General features: G+C 38.2%; 1 protein-coding gene across 1 annotated transcript in view; it reads right to left on the reverse strand.

The window, feature by feature from the left end:
• Positions 1–16665, reverse strand: part of tjp1b (tight junction protein 1b) — a 65400-nt gene that overhangs the window by 47860 nt on the left and 875 nt on the right. Inside the window, exon 2 of the mRNA XM_059335933.1 lies at positions 4913–5054. Within this exon, the coding sequence (XP_059191916.1) occupies positions 4913–5054 (142 nt within the window). The remainder of the gene's footprint in view (positions 1–4912; positions 5055–16665) is intronic.

Genomic DNA, 16665 nt, shown 5'->3' on the forward strand with positions numbered 1-16665 from the left:
GTCTTACCTAAAGGAAAATCAGCTGCTGCCCCCCTCCCCCTCCTTCCAATAAGGCCTCCTACAGTGTTAGTCGTGATAAATCTCCTGCGCCCACCCCCCACGCGCTGCTCCTCCCTCCCTCTGTCTCTTTCCACAGCACTTGTGGTGTGTCTCACTCAGGTTCGGCCCTCTGCTTCCACCCTCGCACACCTCCACGCCTTCAACACACGGGAGCAATCTCCCTCTAACAGGCCCTGAATATGCAGATTGGTTAATTCAGCTGCAGTTGCTCTCTCCGTAAATGCATCTGCAGCACTTTCCGAAGACTGAGCAGCGAATAAATGCTTACGCTGGGGCTTTTTTTTGTGGTAGTTAGGGGGGAGTGCCTCTGTCCACAGCAGACTGCAGCCAAGGATGGGATTTTAGAAGTGGGATGGGGCGAGCAGAACTAATAAGAGATTAAGACTTTGACCAAGGCAAAGCTCAAGGCCCAGTTGGTGACTGATCCTGATCTGTTAAGGAGTAATTAATTTAATTGCGCTTTTCATCTTGGCTTAGTTGCATCTGCTCCTGCTGATACAGTCTTAGTTTCTCTGCAACTCACCTGGTTATAGCCTCTGCAGCAAACATTCCTTTAACATTTTCCAAAACAGCTGAGAGGGCAAAAAAAATACTGCATTAAAAACAGATCTTTCTCCAAATCAAGGCACATGAAACAGAAACAGCAACCTCAGTTTAGCATCCACACTGCACCGGGGATACCATGCAGGTTTTTTGCATGCAAAACATGTTTTTCCGATTTTCATAATTAAGATGTAATGCACATAAAAATAAGTTGCATGTTTAGAATCATTTTATCCACATAAAAAACACACAGCAGAGATAGCGCTTCCCGTAGAGAAGGTGCCAGTTTACAATTTGTTATCATCAATCCCTGAGGTTGCCTTTTATAGAACAAAAGAAGAAAGTCACAAAGTGGTTGGATACATGAACAGTGGTGTAAATAATAAAGCGAATAAGATTTTGTGTAATACTAAAACAGATGGACTAATGCATTTCCCTTAAGCATTAGGGAATGCTGTAAACGCTGCTGCTTTGAAATGGTACGAGGTGTTGTTGATGAACACAGAAAAATAACTCCTGCTATACACAAAGGCATGGGTGCATAAAAGACTGTAGTTTCCCCCCCTCTCCATCTCTGTTGTGCTTTCTGCAGCCTTAGCACTAAAATCTGATTCAAGCTTTCTGTGAACAAGTGCGATGCTTGCCAACACAAATGACAGCGGGAGTGGGCCAGGCGCCAAAGTCCTCCCCTGACTATCAAGAGAGAAAAGCAATCAAAAGAAGCAATCGATATAAACAAAGTCTTAACTACTATTGATTATTTAGCTCTACGCTGATGGGCAATGATAGTTATGGACCTAAATTCATACACTCAGTTGATTAATATCGTCTGTTCCGTGTTGAAAAGGCCAATCAGGCGAGATTTTCTGCTAGAAAACGACCCAACGGCTCAGAGGCAGTGTTGTGTCTGTTGTGACATTTTAGTAGGATGCAATGGAAACTGCTCCTCAGCTCAGCATCCTGCAGTCTCATCACTCACAGTAAGGCGGACCGTTACTTCCATCAGCTGCATTTGAGTTTGGGCAAGTCAGCAAGTTTTCCTCTAGTGCACACACAGCCTGTACAAAAGAAATATACCGTGGAAAGGCCAGGAGCCCTTAGCCGGGCTCTCAGTCTCTGGTGAGATAGTGGCCTCTTGAGCCGTTTGAAGCGTCCTCTGAGTGGCATGCCATAAAGACAAATGACATCGATGTGGTAAGTTGCTCTCTATGACTTACAGAGCAGGGGAGGATGTGAGAATACAGCCACACTACACCGCTCTTTTCCATTCAGATAAAGGCTTATGATGGCTGTGTATGGCTCAAAATCAAGGCCACCACTAATCTGTCAATTACAGCCTAAAAGCATCCACTGTCTGCTTTACTAGATGGAAACGGAATGGTGATTTTGTAATTACTTTTGAAATATAGGTCTTTTGTTCAATCAATCATGACTATTCATTCTTTTGAGGATGAAAATTCTCTGCATTAGCTGCATGGCTTTAGAGACGGCCATGTCAGTCAGTCTGCCAGTTGGTACACCGCAGTATTTCAACAAATATTGTATGGATCGCAATGAAACTTTCTTCAGACTTAAAGGAATACTTCAACGTTTAAATGACAATTTGTACATCAGCTATTCACCTTAATTCTTGAAGAAAAAATGAACAACGAATCAGAAATTTCAGTTGACTTGAAGTTGAAACTCATTCATGCAGTAAAATCCAAGTAAAATTTTTTAGGTTGTGTGCTCAATCCTTATCCAAACAGAAGCACAATACTTATACAGACTTGAAGCACACCTCTGCAAAGGGAGACAATAGTGGCTGAAGTATTTTAAATGGTAAGATTATAGCAGGTATGCAAGTGTTTCCTAAGTACTGTGCTTTCTTGTTGCTCTTGTTAAAACAAGGGACCCATTTACTTCAATTCAATTAGATTATCTCGATTTCGGATTCTCCGTTTACTGTGGTGGCATGAGGGGGAGAAAATACAGACAACCAGGTTTTCTTTTGGACTCCAACGTAACACTATTAATGAGTATTTTAAATACAAATTGGCATTTCAACGTTGAAGTTTTCCTTTAACGACCTCCAGAGAATGAATCCTGCAAGAATGGCCTCTGAGTGAAATAATGTATCACAACAACTAGAATAGACATTAAATGTGCTACAAATATCCTCATTACTCAGATGATAAATCCTACTGACTCCATTTCTAGCACCAACAGGCTTTTACTTACCTAGTGGAATATCTCAACATCTACTAAATGAATTAGCACAATGGGTACAAATACCCCCTGACTTTTCCTCTAGTGCCACCCTGAGGTCAACATTATGGTTCTGAGTGAAGTTTCTTGGCATGAAATGATATTCAGACGCTGATGTCACCCTTAGGATGAATCCCATCCAGCCTCAGCTGTACTTAATGTTTAGTGCTGAGCTGCAAATATAAGCATGCTAGCATGCTAAACAAAGATGATGCCAGTGGTCAACATTACACCTGCTTAACATCAGCATGTTAGCATGCAGCCTCACAGAGCCCTAAGCACGTCTGTGGACGCATTGTCTCATTAATAAATCAGCATGTCAAAGAGTGGCTTAAAGCTCTGTGACTGTTACACACACTAAGCTGATAAAGATGAACCCTTGAGATACACTTAATGGTAGTTCAAAGTGTTTTTCAAAATTTAATATATGTCTTAAAGGCATTGAAATCTGTCATGCTCTCAGCAGCCTGTTAGCAATGCTGACCAGTACTTGTATCAATGACTAAACCAGCTCATTGGTTGTGTGATATCCTTTAATGAGATGGAGCGTTTGAGCTGAATTCACAGTCAGGTCATCGCTGAGCTGTCAACACAATATAATTCCCTGGAGGCCAAGGCCCTCCAGCAGTCTACTGCTCTGTCTGGAAACAACAAAGTACACGTGTGCATTACAGTAGTGTCTGCTTTGATTTATGCACATCAGATCTCTGCATTTAAAACACTGCTTTGTGGATTAATACGGCTTTTGTATCCATAAACACTCAGCAAAGGATATTTCATGATCATTTAGAGTGACTATAAAGACAAGAAAGGGTTTCACCGCAAGCATTTTGGGAACATTTTGTGGCATTTAAGCATTAGACACCTGTTTTCTGAATGTGAGTATGGATGAAAGATGTGTGTGTGTGTGTGTGTGTGTGTGTGTGTGTGTGTGTGCGTGCAGGGGGTGGGTGGGTGTAAAAATAAAACAGCACTCGATGCTCATTTCTTCTTAGAAACTGATATAGTCAACCTTGAATTTAAACAGTTATTAATTCAATACATTTGACAAAAAAACCTTTTTAAATCTAAGAACAGCTTATAAACGGTTGAGCAGTCACAATTAAAAGAGATTAAATATCAAACTCAGACTGTGATTTAGTGAGTGAAATGGAAGTCAACAATTTTCATCCGACATGAAAGGAATGCTTCGATATTTTGGGAAACATTTTAGTTTTACGAGACACCTCTCCAGCCGTTTGTTAGCTTAGCTTAACACAAAGACTGGAATCAGAGGACAAACAGTTAACCCGGCTCTGTCCAAAGGCAACAAAATCTGCCTTCCACCAGCTCTAAAGCCCCAATTAACACAATTTATCTAATTTATTTGAAACCCCCATATTTTGACAAAATATCATTGGTTGTAGTTTTCAATTTAGTGGCCGCATTTCTGAAAATATGTTGAACAATTACTTTAATTAAGGAAACGTACAAGTTCCTAAAATTCAACTGTGTTATATCTGTGTAGGGCAGTGCAACGAAACCATTTCAGGACTCCTGCAGGGGGGAGATGAAGCCTTCACCATCATCATCTCTAAACTGTGTATGTGGATCTGTTTCACCAAATTTTCAACATGCAAACTGCTATTTGCAACATAATTTTACAATTTACTGCTAATCCCAAACATGGTGCATATCTTCCTCCTTCGGTCTCTAATGATTATATTTTTTTATTATTGTGTGTAGTTTATCTTGCCACTGTTATGTTTCAAGCCCAAACAAATACATTTGAACTTTTTTCATGCAACCTTTTGTTAAATAATTTTAACAATTTACATGGATTCTTTCAGTCACATGTAATCAAATGCAAAGAAAGAAGAAAACCTCCTGCAGGACTTTTCATTGTTTTACAAGAATCTGTAACATATTCATGAGGGTAATTTTTATATCTGTCAGGTCCATAACCATATCAGTCCAGTCAGGATGGTGACTTGTTTGTTCTGTACATTTTGGTAATTTATAATCGTGTCTGTTGTTTGTGATACAGCTCATTAATGCATTGCCTTTGAGTCAGTTTACTCACATTGGAGTCAAGGAGATCAATGCTGTCCAGGCTCTTGCTTCTGTGAATGCGGCCCTTGATGCGGCGAAGTGATGGTTTGCCCTGATTGGTGCTCACTGAGGAGGCTGCTGTGATGGAGCCAGCGGTCGGGCTGGGGTGTATCCTGAGGTCAGCACAGAGGAAGGAGGACAAAGAAAAACAACATCAGGAGAGTGTGTACACATCCAGCATGGTTGTTTCACAGCAGGACAAAGTGCCATGGGCAAGACCGAAGAAGAAGAGGAGGAGGAGCACAGTGGTCACGTTTCTGCTTTTCAAAAGGCCACAGTCCCCCGCTGGATAAAATGGCATTTAAAGAAATCTATAATTGGATTTAATGTCACAGAGACCCTGTAGGGGAGCTGGTTCGAGCTCAGGAAGCGCTGCAACTTCAAACACAGAGGGGTTGTGCAGCTCTGTGGGCCACAGCAGCTAAACTGAAGCTGGGTCATGGTGAGATGTTGGGAGGAGGCACACTTGGCTGACCTATCACCAATACTCTCAGGAAATGTTTTACCCTTCACAAATGACATACTTAAGCAGCACTGTTGGAACCCTGCTGACCACATTAAAACCCTCCGCCTCTCATTCCCTTTGTGTTTCTCATGTTTGTTGCCTAATTGCTGTGTAATGTGCTGTGTTTGCCACAAAAGGAATTGCTCCCGTAGGGACAAATAAAGCCGAACTGAACTGAGAGATAATTTATCAACCCATCTACCTTGGCATTGACTCTTTTGGAGGGATGAACACAATTATATCAAGAGATATTCCCTCATTTGGTGTTCTATGTTTGTGAGGGAGAATGCTGTCTCACAAGCCGGTCCAAAATCTCCCCTAGGCGCTCAATTGGATTGAGATCTGGTGACTGCGAAGCCAAAAGAATATGACTCCCATAATTTTCATACTCATCAAATCATTCAGTGACCCACTCATGCTCTGTGTATGGGGACATCATCATAGAAGAGAGAACTCCCATCAGGATAGAAATGTTTCATTATAGGATAAAGGTGATGACTCAAAAAATCAAGTTCAACTGGAGGCTGCTGATTATTTTTATACATGACACAGAGCATGGATTATAGTTTAATCATATAATGCAGTACACCTGTACAGTGCATGGCATGTTTAAGCCACCATTTTGGCAGGAAAAGTGAGAGCAAAAATTAATGAGCATGAGGGACAACCCGGGGAGAGGAAACAAAATATCCAAGTTATGATTTGGTCAGGATTGAATAGTACATAATTTAAAGTATGAAAACATTAGCAGAGGAAAGTGCAATTTTTGTAATCAAGAAGGAACTTTAGAACATGTAATGCTTCACTGCTCAAAATATGATGCTGAGAGAAGGAAACTCAAACTAAATGTGAGAGATAATTTAGTAAAGTTAAGGTATGAGATAGATCAAATCTGAATTGATGATTAAATATAAAGACTGAAATAACTATATAAAATATGAGATGGTAAATATTAGTATTATTATTATTATTATTAATAATAATAATAATAATAATCTATAATAATAAGTATTGTAGAGTCTGTGCTCAAACCTAAATGTGGAGAAGTGTGTTCCAATGATGTATGTGATCTTTTACAAAGAAGCTCTTAGGAGAGGTGTTATTTTATATGGTTTCAATTTACCAGGGGAACAAATCTGATAAACAGGAATATAACTTATACATTTTATTTTATTCATATTTATTTATGCATCCTTAATACAGTAATTAGAATTGGTGAATGAATAGTCCATAGCGACACTCCATACCAGTAGGTAGCGGTAATGATAACGTTGTTTGCCAACAGCCATAAAACTTAAAGAAGAAGAAGACGAGCAAAAATTTAAATTAATTAACAACGGCGTTTATTTCAAGCTGTCTGCTCCACTGCGCACTTTAATTTTAAGAACATTGGAGAATATAGCAAAACTCGTGGAATGAACATTACTCACCCCTACAATGCCCCGGTGGGATTTTGACGAGTCTTGAAACCATAGACATATATACATATATGTCTATGCTTGAAACAGCCGGAAGGGACATACTCCAACCTGTAGTATCTTGACAGCTAGTTACCTGGTCAACTTTCCCTCATCCTACTCTGGAGAGTCTTTAAAAGTCTACAAATGCCTGGAGGGATATACTTAAATGGACTAAACCTGGATTCGTGAATAATATTCACCTCTGGAGTCTACTGGCTGTCGTCACCAGAAGGGTTAGTGTACCTTCAGTGAACGTTAGCATTAGCAACGGTGTTACGGATTAACTCGTTACCATGGTTATCTGGCGACTTTCCGTTGAATGCGTCTGTGACTGCCGTGGTTACGACAGTTGTTGGAAACAGCGTTTACCCTTTTACATTTACTAAACTAAATAAATAAAACAAATATAAAATAATAAAATTATTATGAATAATAAATTAAACAAAATAGCTAATCTACTAATCTATTTTTATTTTATTTTTTACTTTTTTAACTTAAAACCAAACAAAGGGAGTTTTAAACCGCTGCCGGTGTTACAGATTGAAAAGCGACCATGTTATCTGATGACTTTCAGTTGAAAAACAACGTTTACCCTTTTACGTTTAAACGTCCTGAAACAAATCATGCATTAATTTTGACTTTTTAATGAAAACCGAACAAAGATGATAGCTATACGTTGTCTTCCTGTTTTAACAGCTGCCGTAATTACGACAACCACAGACGCATAGGCATTTGTCTGAAAGTCACCAGTAAACCAGGGTCACTCGTGAATCCGTAACAGCGACAACCACAGTCGCATTCGGTTGATGGTCACCAGATAACTGGCTCACTCATTGGCAGTGTAATGTAACGGTAACTTGTATGTAGCGTTAATTTGTCTGTATCCTGGTAGAGTTGACGCTACCAATGCTACACGCTACAACAGCTGCTAGCATGAGAGTGTGATTGCTGTTTTTTTACCCAACGGTCAGCAGAATGCCTCTGTGGTTATGTTGTCACGACAGCTGTTGATTGCATTTTAGTTTTTTAATGTTTAAAAAGGGCAGCATAGCTCTTCCATGTGACATAATATTTAAACTAAACTAAACTAAATAATAATCATAATAATAAACTAAATTTAGGCTCCAGAGATTAATTTTGACTTTGTAATGGTAACCTAAGCAAAGAGGGCAGCTACTTAACATTATTCTCTTTTCATCAGTTGCTGGTAAAAAGATCACTTGTGAATCTGTAACACCAGTCATGATAAATGGGGCGGTGTTAGGACCCGAACAAAATTCTGTCTCAGTAAATGTTATATTCAGTCCCTGATATGAATCTGTTACTACACACTTTGAATCAGGTGGTTGTGAGGTCCTGTCGCTCAGTTTTCTTCTGTTAGCTTCAGGCTTGTTTTATGGCAGTAATGTAAATCCACTTTGCCATATTTCTGGATCTTTAGGATCTTTTTGATAAAATGCTCTCCCTTTCACTTGTCCTCAGAAGTTCTGGTATTCCGGCACACAACAGCTGTCTATTCTCACTCTGTACTGTATAATTAATTACATCTCTTTCCTGCCAATATGGTGGAGATTTGAATTCAAGTGACTGCGTGGTGTGACTGGAGCTCTCCCCTCATTTATTCAGGTTTTTATTTTTAATCATCAGCTACATGTACATTATCTTGGTACCACATTCTAATTAACGGGTTAAAGGCTGTAACCGCCTGCTTCATTATTGGTTAATAAATAAATAAAAAATGCTTTATAGTCCAGTTATAAGCAAATGTGAAGCACTTTTGGGTTGCCAGATTGTTAAAAAAAATCTATGACTGGTATCCATCTTTTTATTGATCAATAATGCAGATATATATTGGTAATCTATTAATAATTTAACATTTTCAAATTAATCATTTAGCCTAGAGCTATAAAGGTTAACAAGTTATTAATAACTCGATTTGGTCTCAATATTTGTAGGTTTTCCCAGCCGGTTATAGGTCCATTAGATGATTAACTAAAGACTATTTAAAAGGATGTCCTGCTGGAAAAGGAGAAATGCCATCTGGCAACCCAAAAGTTATTCTTATTGAGTAAAACAAAGCATTATTCAATGAATTATTAATCACAAATCAAGCCACCTTTTTATCAAAGTGGTACCAGCACATCTGTTGCACAAGTCTTTATCTTTTTGTTTATCTTTATGTGTCAATAATGCAGCTTTAAATCTATTAATGCATTTGACATTTTCTAATGCACCCTGAAGTGTAGAGTTATACATATTAATAAGTTGTTAATAAAATAATTTTGGTCCAGATATTTGAAGGTTTATCCCCAGATGGTAAGCTGATTAACTAAAGACTATTTAAAATGAAAATAGGTTTCCTGCTGGAGGAGGAGAAACGACATCTGGCAACCCAAAAGTTATTCTTTTTGAGTATGATAAATAAATAATAAATTAGTTATTAATCATGAATAAAGCCATTAGTTACAACTCATAAACCTTCAAATAAAGGGTGCCTGAGAACAAAGTGGTACCATTACATTTGTAGTTAGTAGAGCTGAAACAATTAGTCATTTAGTCAATTAGGCAATGGACAGAAAATGAGTCATCAAGTATTCTAATGAGTGATTAATCATTGAAGTAATTTCCTTTCTAGCAAAAATGCCAAAATGTGTTCTAGATTTTTGATTGGATTATCTGCTTTATTTTATATAACTGAAAGCTGAATGTGTTGGGCCAGACAAAACCGACATTATTAAGATGACACTTTAGGAAGCTTTTGAAAATTGTGACATTTTTCACTATTTTCTGGCGTTTTATTGACCAAACATCAGCTCCTTTTTAATTAATTTAGTAGAGAAAAAGCTGTTTTTTCATGAATGTGTAGCTCAAATGAGTACTATTGTCGCTGTCTCCTTTTCTCTTTTCCTCCTTTCATTCTTTTCTCTCAGTGTCACGGGGCACAGTCACTCTTAATGAGGATTTACCTAACACAATATTCAATGAGGAAAAATCCTGTCTACACAGTGCGGCTCAGCGACAGTAGATATCCATTAGCGTGCACAGCAGCAGGCCCCGAGGAGCTCCCGAGGTTTGGAGACTCAGCGAGAGGAAATTATAAGAGAAAGGAATGAACAAAGATGGGAGGAAAGTGAACATCACCTTCCACTTTCTCTCCGCATTAAGTCAATAGTTGCCTGAAGCTGTGTAAGGTGCTTACTGGCTGGAAATGCAAAGTAAAAAGTATTCTGTGCAGTCGATTACAAGCGACCTCAGATTGTTCTCATAAACAATACAGCAAACATGACTAATGAGAAAAGCAGATTGGACTGTATCACAGGCCCGATGCAGTCCTGCGCATTCAGAGCCTCATTTCGTGGATGTTGATTCTGAAATGGATTTCAGCCAAAACACTTCAGGCCACAAAGGCAGAATGTAACATAGTGCCAGCAACTGTGCCGACTCAGATATAATGTGCAGTCAACGGTTTCACATAGCTTTTGTGATGAATTGTTCTTCTCTATCAAATATGCATGTATAGTGTGTTCCTCTTGAGTGTTGAGAGAATGCATAAATCTGTGAGACTGAACGTTCACCTCTCATTTTCACTTTAGCATGATTACAGGTAAATTTTTAAACTACACGTGGGTGAACGCCATTTTGCATGTGACCTCAAAGCATATTGCCGGAGTTATACAATGTCAAAAGACCTTTTACCTTTGTACTTTTTAAGACACAATTTCAGAAAATATGACACAATTTTAGGTTTTATGTGTATAAGCTTTCTTGCAGAGGGTTAGATGAGATGATAGATACCGCTTTCATGTCTGAATGCTAAACATGATGCTGCAGCCATGAGTCAGTAGCTTCATATTAAACTTGTGGACATTAAAGTTGCAATTACTTTGAACATAAAGACCAGAAACATGACGGAAAAGGCAAGTTGGGTTATCAGTGTGAAGTGTAAGCCACAATCACATTATTTTTTATAATTTTTACATAAATAGTTTTCCTGAATTGTCTTCCATGTTTTATTTAGTCAAAAATATTGTGTCTATATCCCGATTGATATGTTTTTGTTTTTTTATACCAATACAGATTTTAGAGGGGGGAAATTCAGTGATTTCTGATTGAGTAAGTATATGAGCTAGAATTAAAACAGACCTTTTCTATGTGGATTGTGCACTGATATAACTATGCAGAAGGCAGCTTTCTTAAATAAGTATCTTTTTTAAGGTTATTTATCAATATTATACTTCAATTGCAATTGACTGTTTAAATGAAGAAAATAAATACAAATAAAATGAATAGTTAAACTTGCATCAGTGCAATGAAGAAGCTTTGTTTTCTGCATGATAAAACTTAATTGAAACAGAATGCAATAATTTGCTTATGCTTAGTTTGTGACATATATGTTCAAACTGATTGAAATTTTAGTTTCTAAATAAACGATAAATTTAACACATACTGTTTTCAATTTACGTTTTACACAGCGTCCCAACTTAATTTGAATCGGGGTTCTGTATTCTGTATTAACGGTTTTGATACTGCCGCTTATCAGAAAACATATACACAGATACCGATAGACGGCGGTAAGCCTGTGATGGGCCAATATGGGCCGATAATAACGGTCAATCGATAAGTCAGTCAGGCTCTAAGTGAGCTTTAGAGGTGCGGGTAAGGTAGCTGCTTCTCCTGTTTTCAGTATTTGAAGGACAAACATCAGAGAGGGAGCATTTTCTCAAATTTCCACCTTCCTTTTAAAACATTTGTCGGCTTATCAGTGTAGTGCATACCATTAAGACTAGGTCCTTTCAACGCAGTGGGCCGGTGTTCGAATCCAGCTCGGAGCCCTTTTCTGCATGTTCTCCCTTCGTCCCCCCCTTTCACTCTGTATCCCTACAACTATCAAATAACATTAAAAAAAATGCAAAACAGCTTTATATTTGAATCCTTGTATCTTATTTCCCACTGAGCTTGTTATAATACTATTTATACATAATATCATTGAATGGGCAGTGTGTGATTTCTTATTTTCTGCTCTGCTGATTTCAGTAATGTGCTAAATAGAAACCTCAATTCCTTATCCGCCGTTTGGTTTGATGTGTGGCGCATTCACAACTCAATAAGTGTCTGCTTGACCCTGATATGATGACTGCATTGGACCCTTTGCAGTCACTGAACAATGAAAATGCATATCAAAAGAAAATGGAATGAGATCAATGCAAAGACCCCGACGGCCCGCACCGTCCACTGCTGAGTGTAATAATGTAGTTCATAGATAAAGTAAGGTCAAGCAGACGCCTGCTGCTATTACAAAGAAAGGACAAGGGACACACACACATTAATCAGTTGCAGGACTTCATGCCGTCCCTCTGTTCCCTGTCTGCCTGGAGGAGCCATCAGGTACGATTAGTTCGAGCCATAACGGCTACTGCTTAATCAGCAGGTCAATAGGCAATGTTACGCTTCATTCCTCCCATCTTTCCCACTGCTAATATAACACTTAACAAGAAGAGCAATCCTGACCAGTGTCTGGTACACACACAGACACAATAAAACACATAAAGACACACACTGTAAAAGGCACACAATCTAATTCAACATTAGTCGGAGATTTAAATGAGTTATCTCGACACTGTAACCACACCATCTGTCTGCTTTTGTTTTCTTTTTTGGAGAAAAGGCGCAGGTTAAAAATAAGAGGAAACATTACATAAACACAATGGACTTGTTGTAATATCCCTGCAGGCTTGCAACAGAGTGTAAAGTTCATTAAGCCAGGTTAATGCTAATCTTTGGCTGTGTGCAGAAGGGAATGGGTTTTTAAGACTGCAGGCAAGAGGAACATCTGTTTGCAAAGACTAATCCTAATTTAGAGTGCTGCTGCTGCTATTCAGTCTTTATCAAAGAGAAGCGGAGCTGTGCCTCCTCTAATTTTGGGAGAATGTGATGCACATGGCACACACGGTTTGTGTTCGGCGGATGGTGTAAGTGTTTGGGCAGAGCGGTGTGTAATCTCGCCGCCACACACTGAGAGATCAGCAGAACAGGAAGCAGCTCTGACCATTTGACCAGAAATGGGACAGAGTTAACGCTGCAATTATGTAAAGAGCAACCTTAAAAACAGGATGCTTAAACTCTGTATTGAAATGCAATGAAGCGTTTTTTTCTCCCCCTCTGTTTAACTCTGCGCGTCTTTCAGTGATGTCACATCCTGTCATACATCTGCACGTTTAAGTGTATTTGTGATAACGGAAATAGGATCCAGCTGTAAATATATACAGTGTAGTGCCTTTCCAAACCCTTGATAAGGAGTTTACAGAGCAGAAAATTACAATATAATAATTCTATTTATGGAGGTAACATTATAATAAGAATTATTATCAATTGGTTCTTTTATGGCTCAGTTAATTATTTCGGTGAAGTGATCACCTCACCAGAGTTTAAAGAGGAAAACAGCTAATCCTGTCGTGTTTAAAGCCTTTAACCAAAAAATGTGTGTTTTTTCTTTTTGATTAAAATAAATCAATAGTCATGATTGCCACAAATTAATTTTTCCAAATAAAAGTTTCAGCTCCAAAGACCAGATGTTTCTGGAATATATATAGTATGGGCACACATTGTTAATGATAATAGAGCAGCATTGATTTCAAAGGTCACTGTAATCAACTTATCAATATAATTTGTGGAGAAAGGTTAAACCAATAGGATGTCTTCCTCCAAAATCCTGGCAGAGAGACGTTTGTTTCTCATAACCAACACAGGTGTTGTGTGAGAATATTTCAACTAAAAATATGAAAAACTACAGTACACAACCAAAGGCTGACAGTTACACTGCACATTTATCATTACAAGAAACATTTTTTTTGTTTCGTGTCTGAACTACGGAGAAATTCGATGTGTGCTCATTGCCTTTGAGAAAACAGGATTCACTGAGTGTTAATGATTCATGAGGTGTATAATTCTGCTGCAGTATTTAACCCGAAACTCGCTAATTTTGGTAACACAGTTAAGCCATTTAGTCGGCAATGTCACTGCATTTCAGTTAAGTGGACGGATACTACATGTTTAAAACAGTCTCTTATCTACACAGAAAACACATCAGGCCAATGAAATGAGGACACTGCACACGGTATAACATGACATTACAGCACATTCATAAGGCGGACACTTATAACAAATGTCTTGTGTTTTATCACAATTCTTGCATAATAAACAGCTGTGAAGGACGAGAAAGGAGTGGAGTAACTGTGGCTCAAATCTACACAAATTCTGCAAATTGAAGGCAGTTTAATACAATGAGTACTAATATTACAGGTACAGCTTTTACTTGAAACAACAATTATTTTATCACTACTTTAACTGAGCAGGATAAGCGTTTAAAATATTTATCCCAGTTTCTGTATGTATTTGTATCTTCATGTATTTTTAACCATCACCATGTTGCATACTTGTTAATATCCGATTAATAGGATATAAAAGAAACGACAAGCCTTTAGGTTATGTTCTCATACGATTTAATTAAGCGCTTTCCCTGTTCCTCTTCTAACAACGCTTTTAGAAGGGAAATTATCTTTTTAAAAGACCATGCCAGTGTTTTTCCCCCCAAGTTTTATAAACTAATGATGTACTATATGTTAAATAGTCTATGTTATTTTTACATTTCGGCTTAACACATTGTTCTCATTGAAATTTTCTGCAGAAAGTCCCAAGGTTGAGCAAATGTATTCCACTTATAAAATGCAGTGTCCTATAAAAACAACAACAATGACAATAAACAGTCGTTACATCTTAATATTCTGCAAATCTTTATCACTACGGTTTCTGCATGACATTATGGAAAAATAGATCCTTGAAATTTGCTACACACAGGATATCTATCACAGTTACTACCAATAACAAAGTCAACAGAAATGTAAAGGATCAATTATTGTTAAGTGATAATGAACTTTACAAGCAGATTGGTTTGAAAATAAGTCTTATAGCACTGTGACTTGAAGACATGTCCCTTTTGTTGAGTGAGGCCATATTATCACTCAACCTTAATGCATGTATGTGCATATAAGTGTTTAGATATTTGTGTATAAATGTGGATGTATCCGTTATCTTGTGGCGTGTAATGTATTCATGTACCTCTGTATTAATGAGTCTCTGAACAGACTGTGGCAACAAATCTCCTCGGAAAACAATAATTAAGTATCTATCTATGATATCCAGCGTGATAAATTACACAACTAATGCAAATTTCAAGGGAATGATGGAATGATTGGAAAACATTTTAAAAATGAAATATTCAAACTGCAGCAACATGATTTGCTGGATGATAGGTTGTAGCAAAACACATGTGCATTAATGGAGTGAAATGTGAAAAATCGCATGACATTCAATGGTAAAAAGTCTTTAAACAAAACTACCAATTATGAATGCTGTTTCCAACAGATTATTGGAGATGCATGAAGAGTTCAACATTTCCACTCCACCTCACAGAAGCTAGGACTGCTGCTTTTCACTCGAAATGTAAGAAAAAATATTCATTTTAACAAGGTCAGGGCTTGCTCTAAGAGTTACATAACTAGGTTAGCCTTTTGTATCACTGCTGTAGATGAGGCAAGAAGAGCTCCTTCCTAAAATCCACTTGAATATGGAGATTTAAGTATCCAAACAACAATAACAGAAAAAACATGAAAGGAGTCCTCTGTCTCAGTGAAATCCCTTATCTTCTCCTAGGGGGGCAATTAGGCTAATAAGAGGATGACTCAGGAATACCATGATTAGCCAAAGAGACGGAGAGATAAAAAGAAAGAAAGAAGAAGCTGCATGTGATAAGCGTCTGACCCCTGATGAGGTTACAGCAGCCATCGCTCCTCTTAGAGTTTATAACAGATGGTGGTCATTTTTTTGTAAATGTTTGAATTAAGATACATAAAGAACCTTATTGCACCGTTTAAATCTACAAAACATCCCGTTGTGTTTGCATGATGTAAACTTGGAGGTGGTTTTTTCATGCTGAGGCCTTGTGAGTGAATGTAAATCTTCTTTTCTGATGATAATCTTGCAAACAAAAAGATGTTCAGAGATTTCCAGCATTGGTGCTTTGTGTTTCCTTTACACACACAGAAATGGTTTAGGAAATGTTTTTTAAAGAGGTGATAATAATAGTTAAGCCTCTCACACACTGGAGGCACGCCAGTGCAACTGCATTATGTGGTTAAATGATCCACACCGTGAGATACGTTTTGAGTTTGTGTGAGACACTTTGCTATCAGAGTGCCATTGAGCCTATTGACTCCTAATTAACCGTCTTTGCTTTCAAACAAGATGGTAATCCGGCTGTAATTAGGAATACTATGTCACACACATTGCAGCCTCGGCAGCAATCTGCTTACAGCGAGGAAAAAGGAATGAAAGGAGGACTGTCTTAAAGTAAACAAATGAACGAGGCCGCAGGAGAAAGAGACACAATGAGAGGTGGTCACTGCAATGTACTGTAGCATACAGGCACACGGAGTAATGAGGACACTGAGGAGGTGGACACACAACAAGACACACATGCTGAGAGCAGAAGTATGGGTAGAAAATGTTTAATAGACATGACAATGAGAGGTGTACAGAGGCCTGGCTGCATTACAGGAAATAAAAACAGGAGAGTTTTTCATGCTTTACATTTTATTAATTTGTTACAACACAGCAGAAGAGGGGTTTGAGGAGGGAAGGGTGAGTGTTTACCACATGGTTAGCTTGATGATGACATTTCCAGTGACAGCAGCAGCAGCAGCA

This window comes from Centropristis striata, chromosome 6 (assembly GCF_030273125.1).
Source record: "Centropristis striata isolate RG_2023a ecotype Rhode Island chromosome 6, C.striata_1.0, whole genome shotgun sequence".
Lineage (NCBI taxonomy): Eukaryota > Metazoa > Chordata > Actinopteri > Perciformes > Serranidae > Centropristis > Centropristis striata.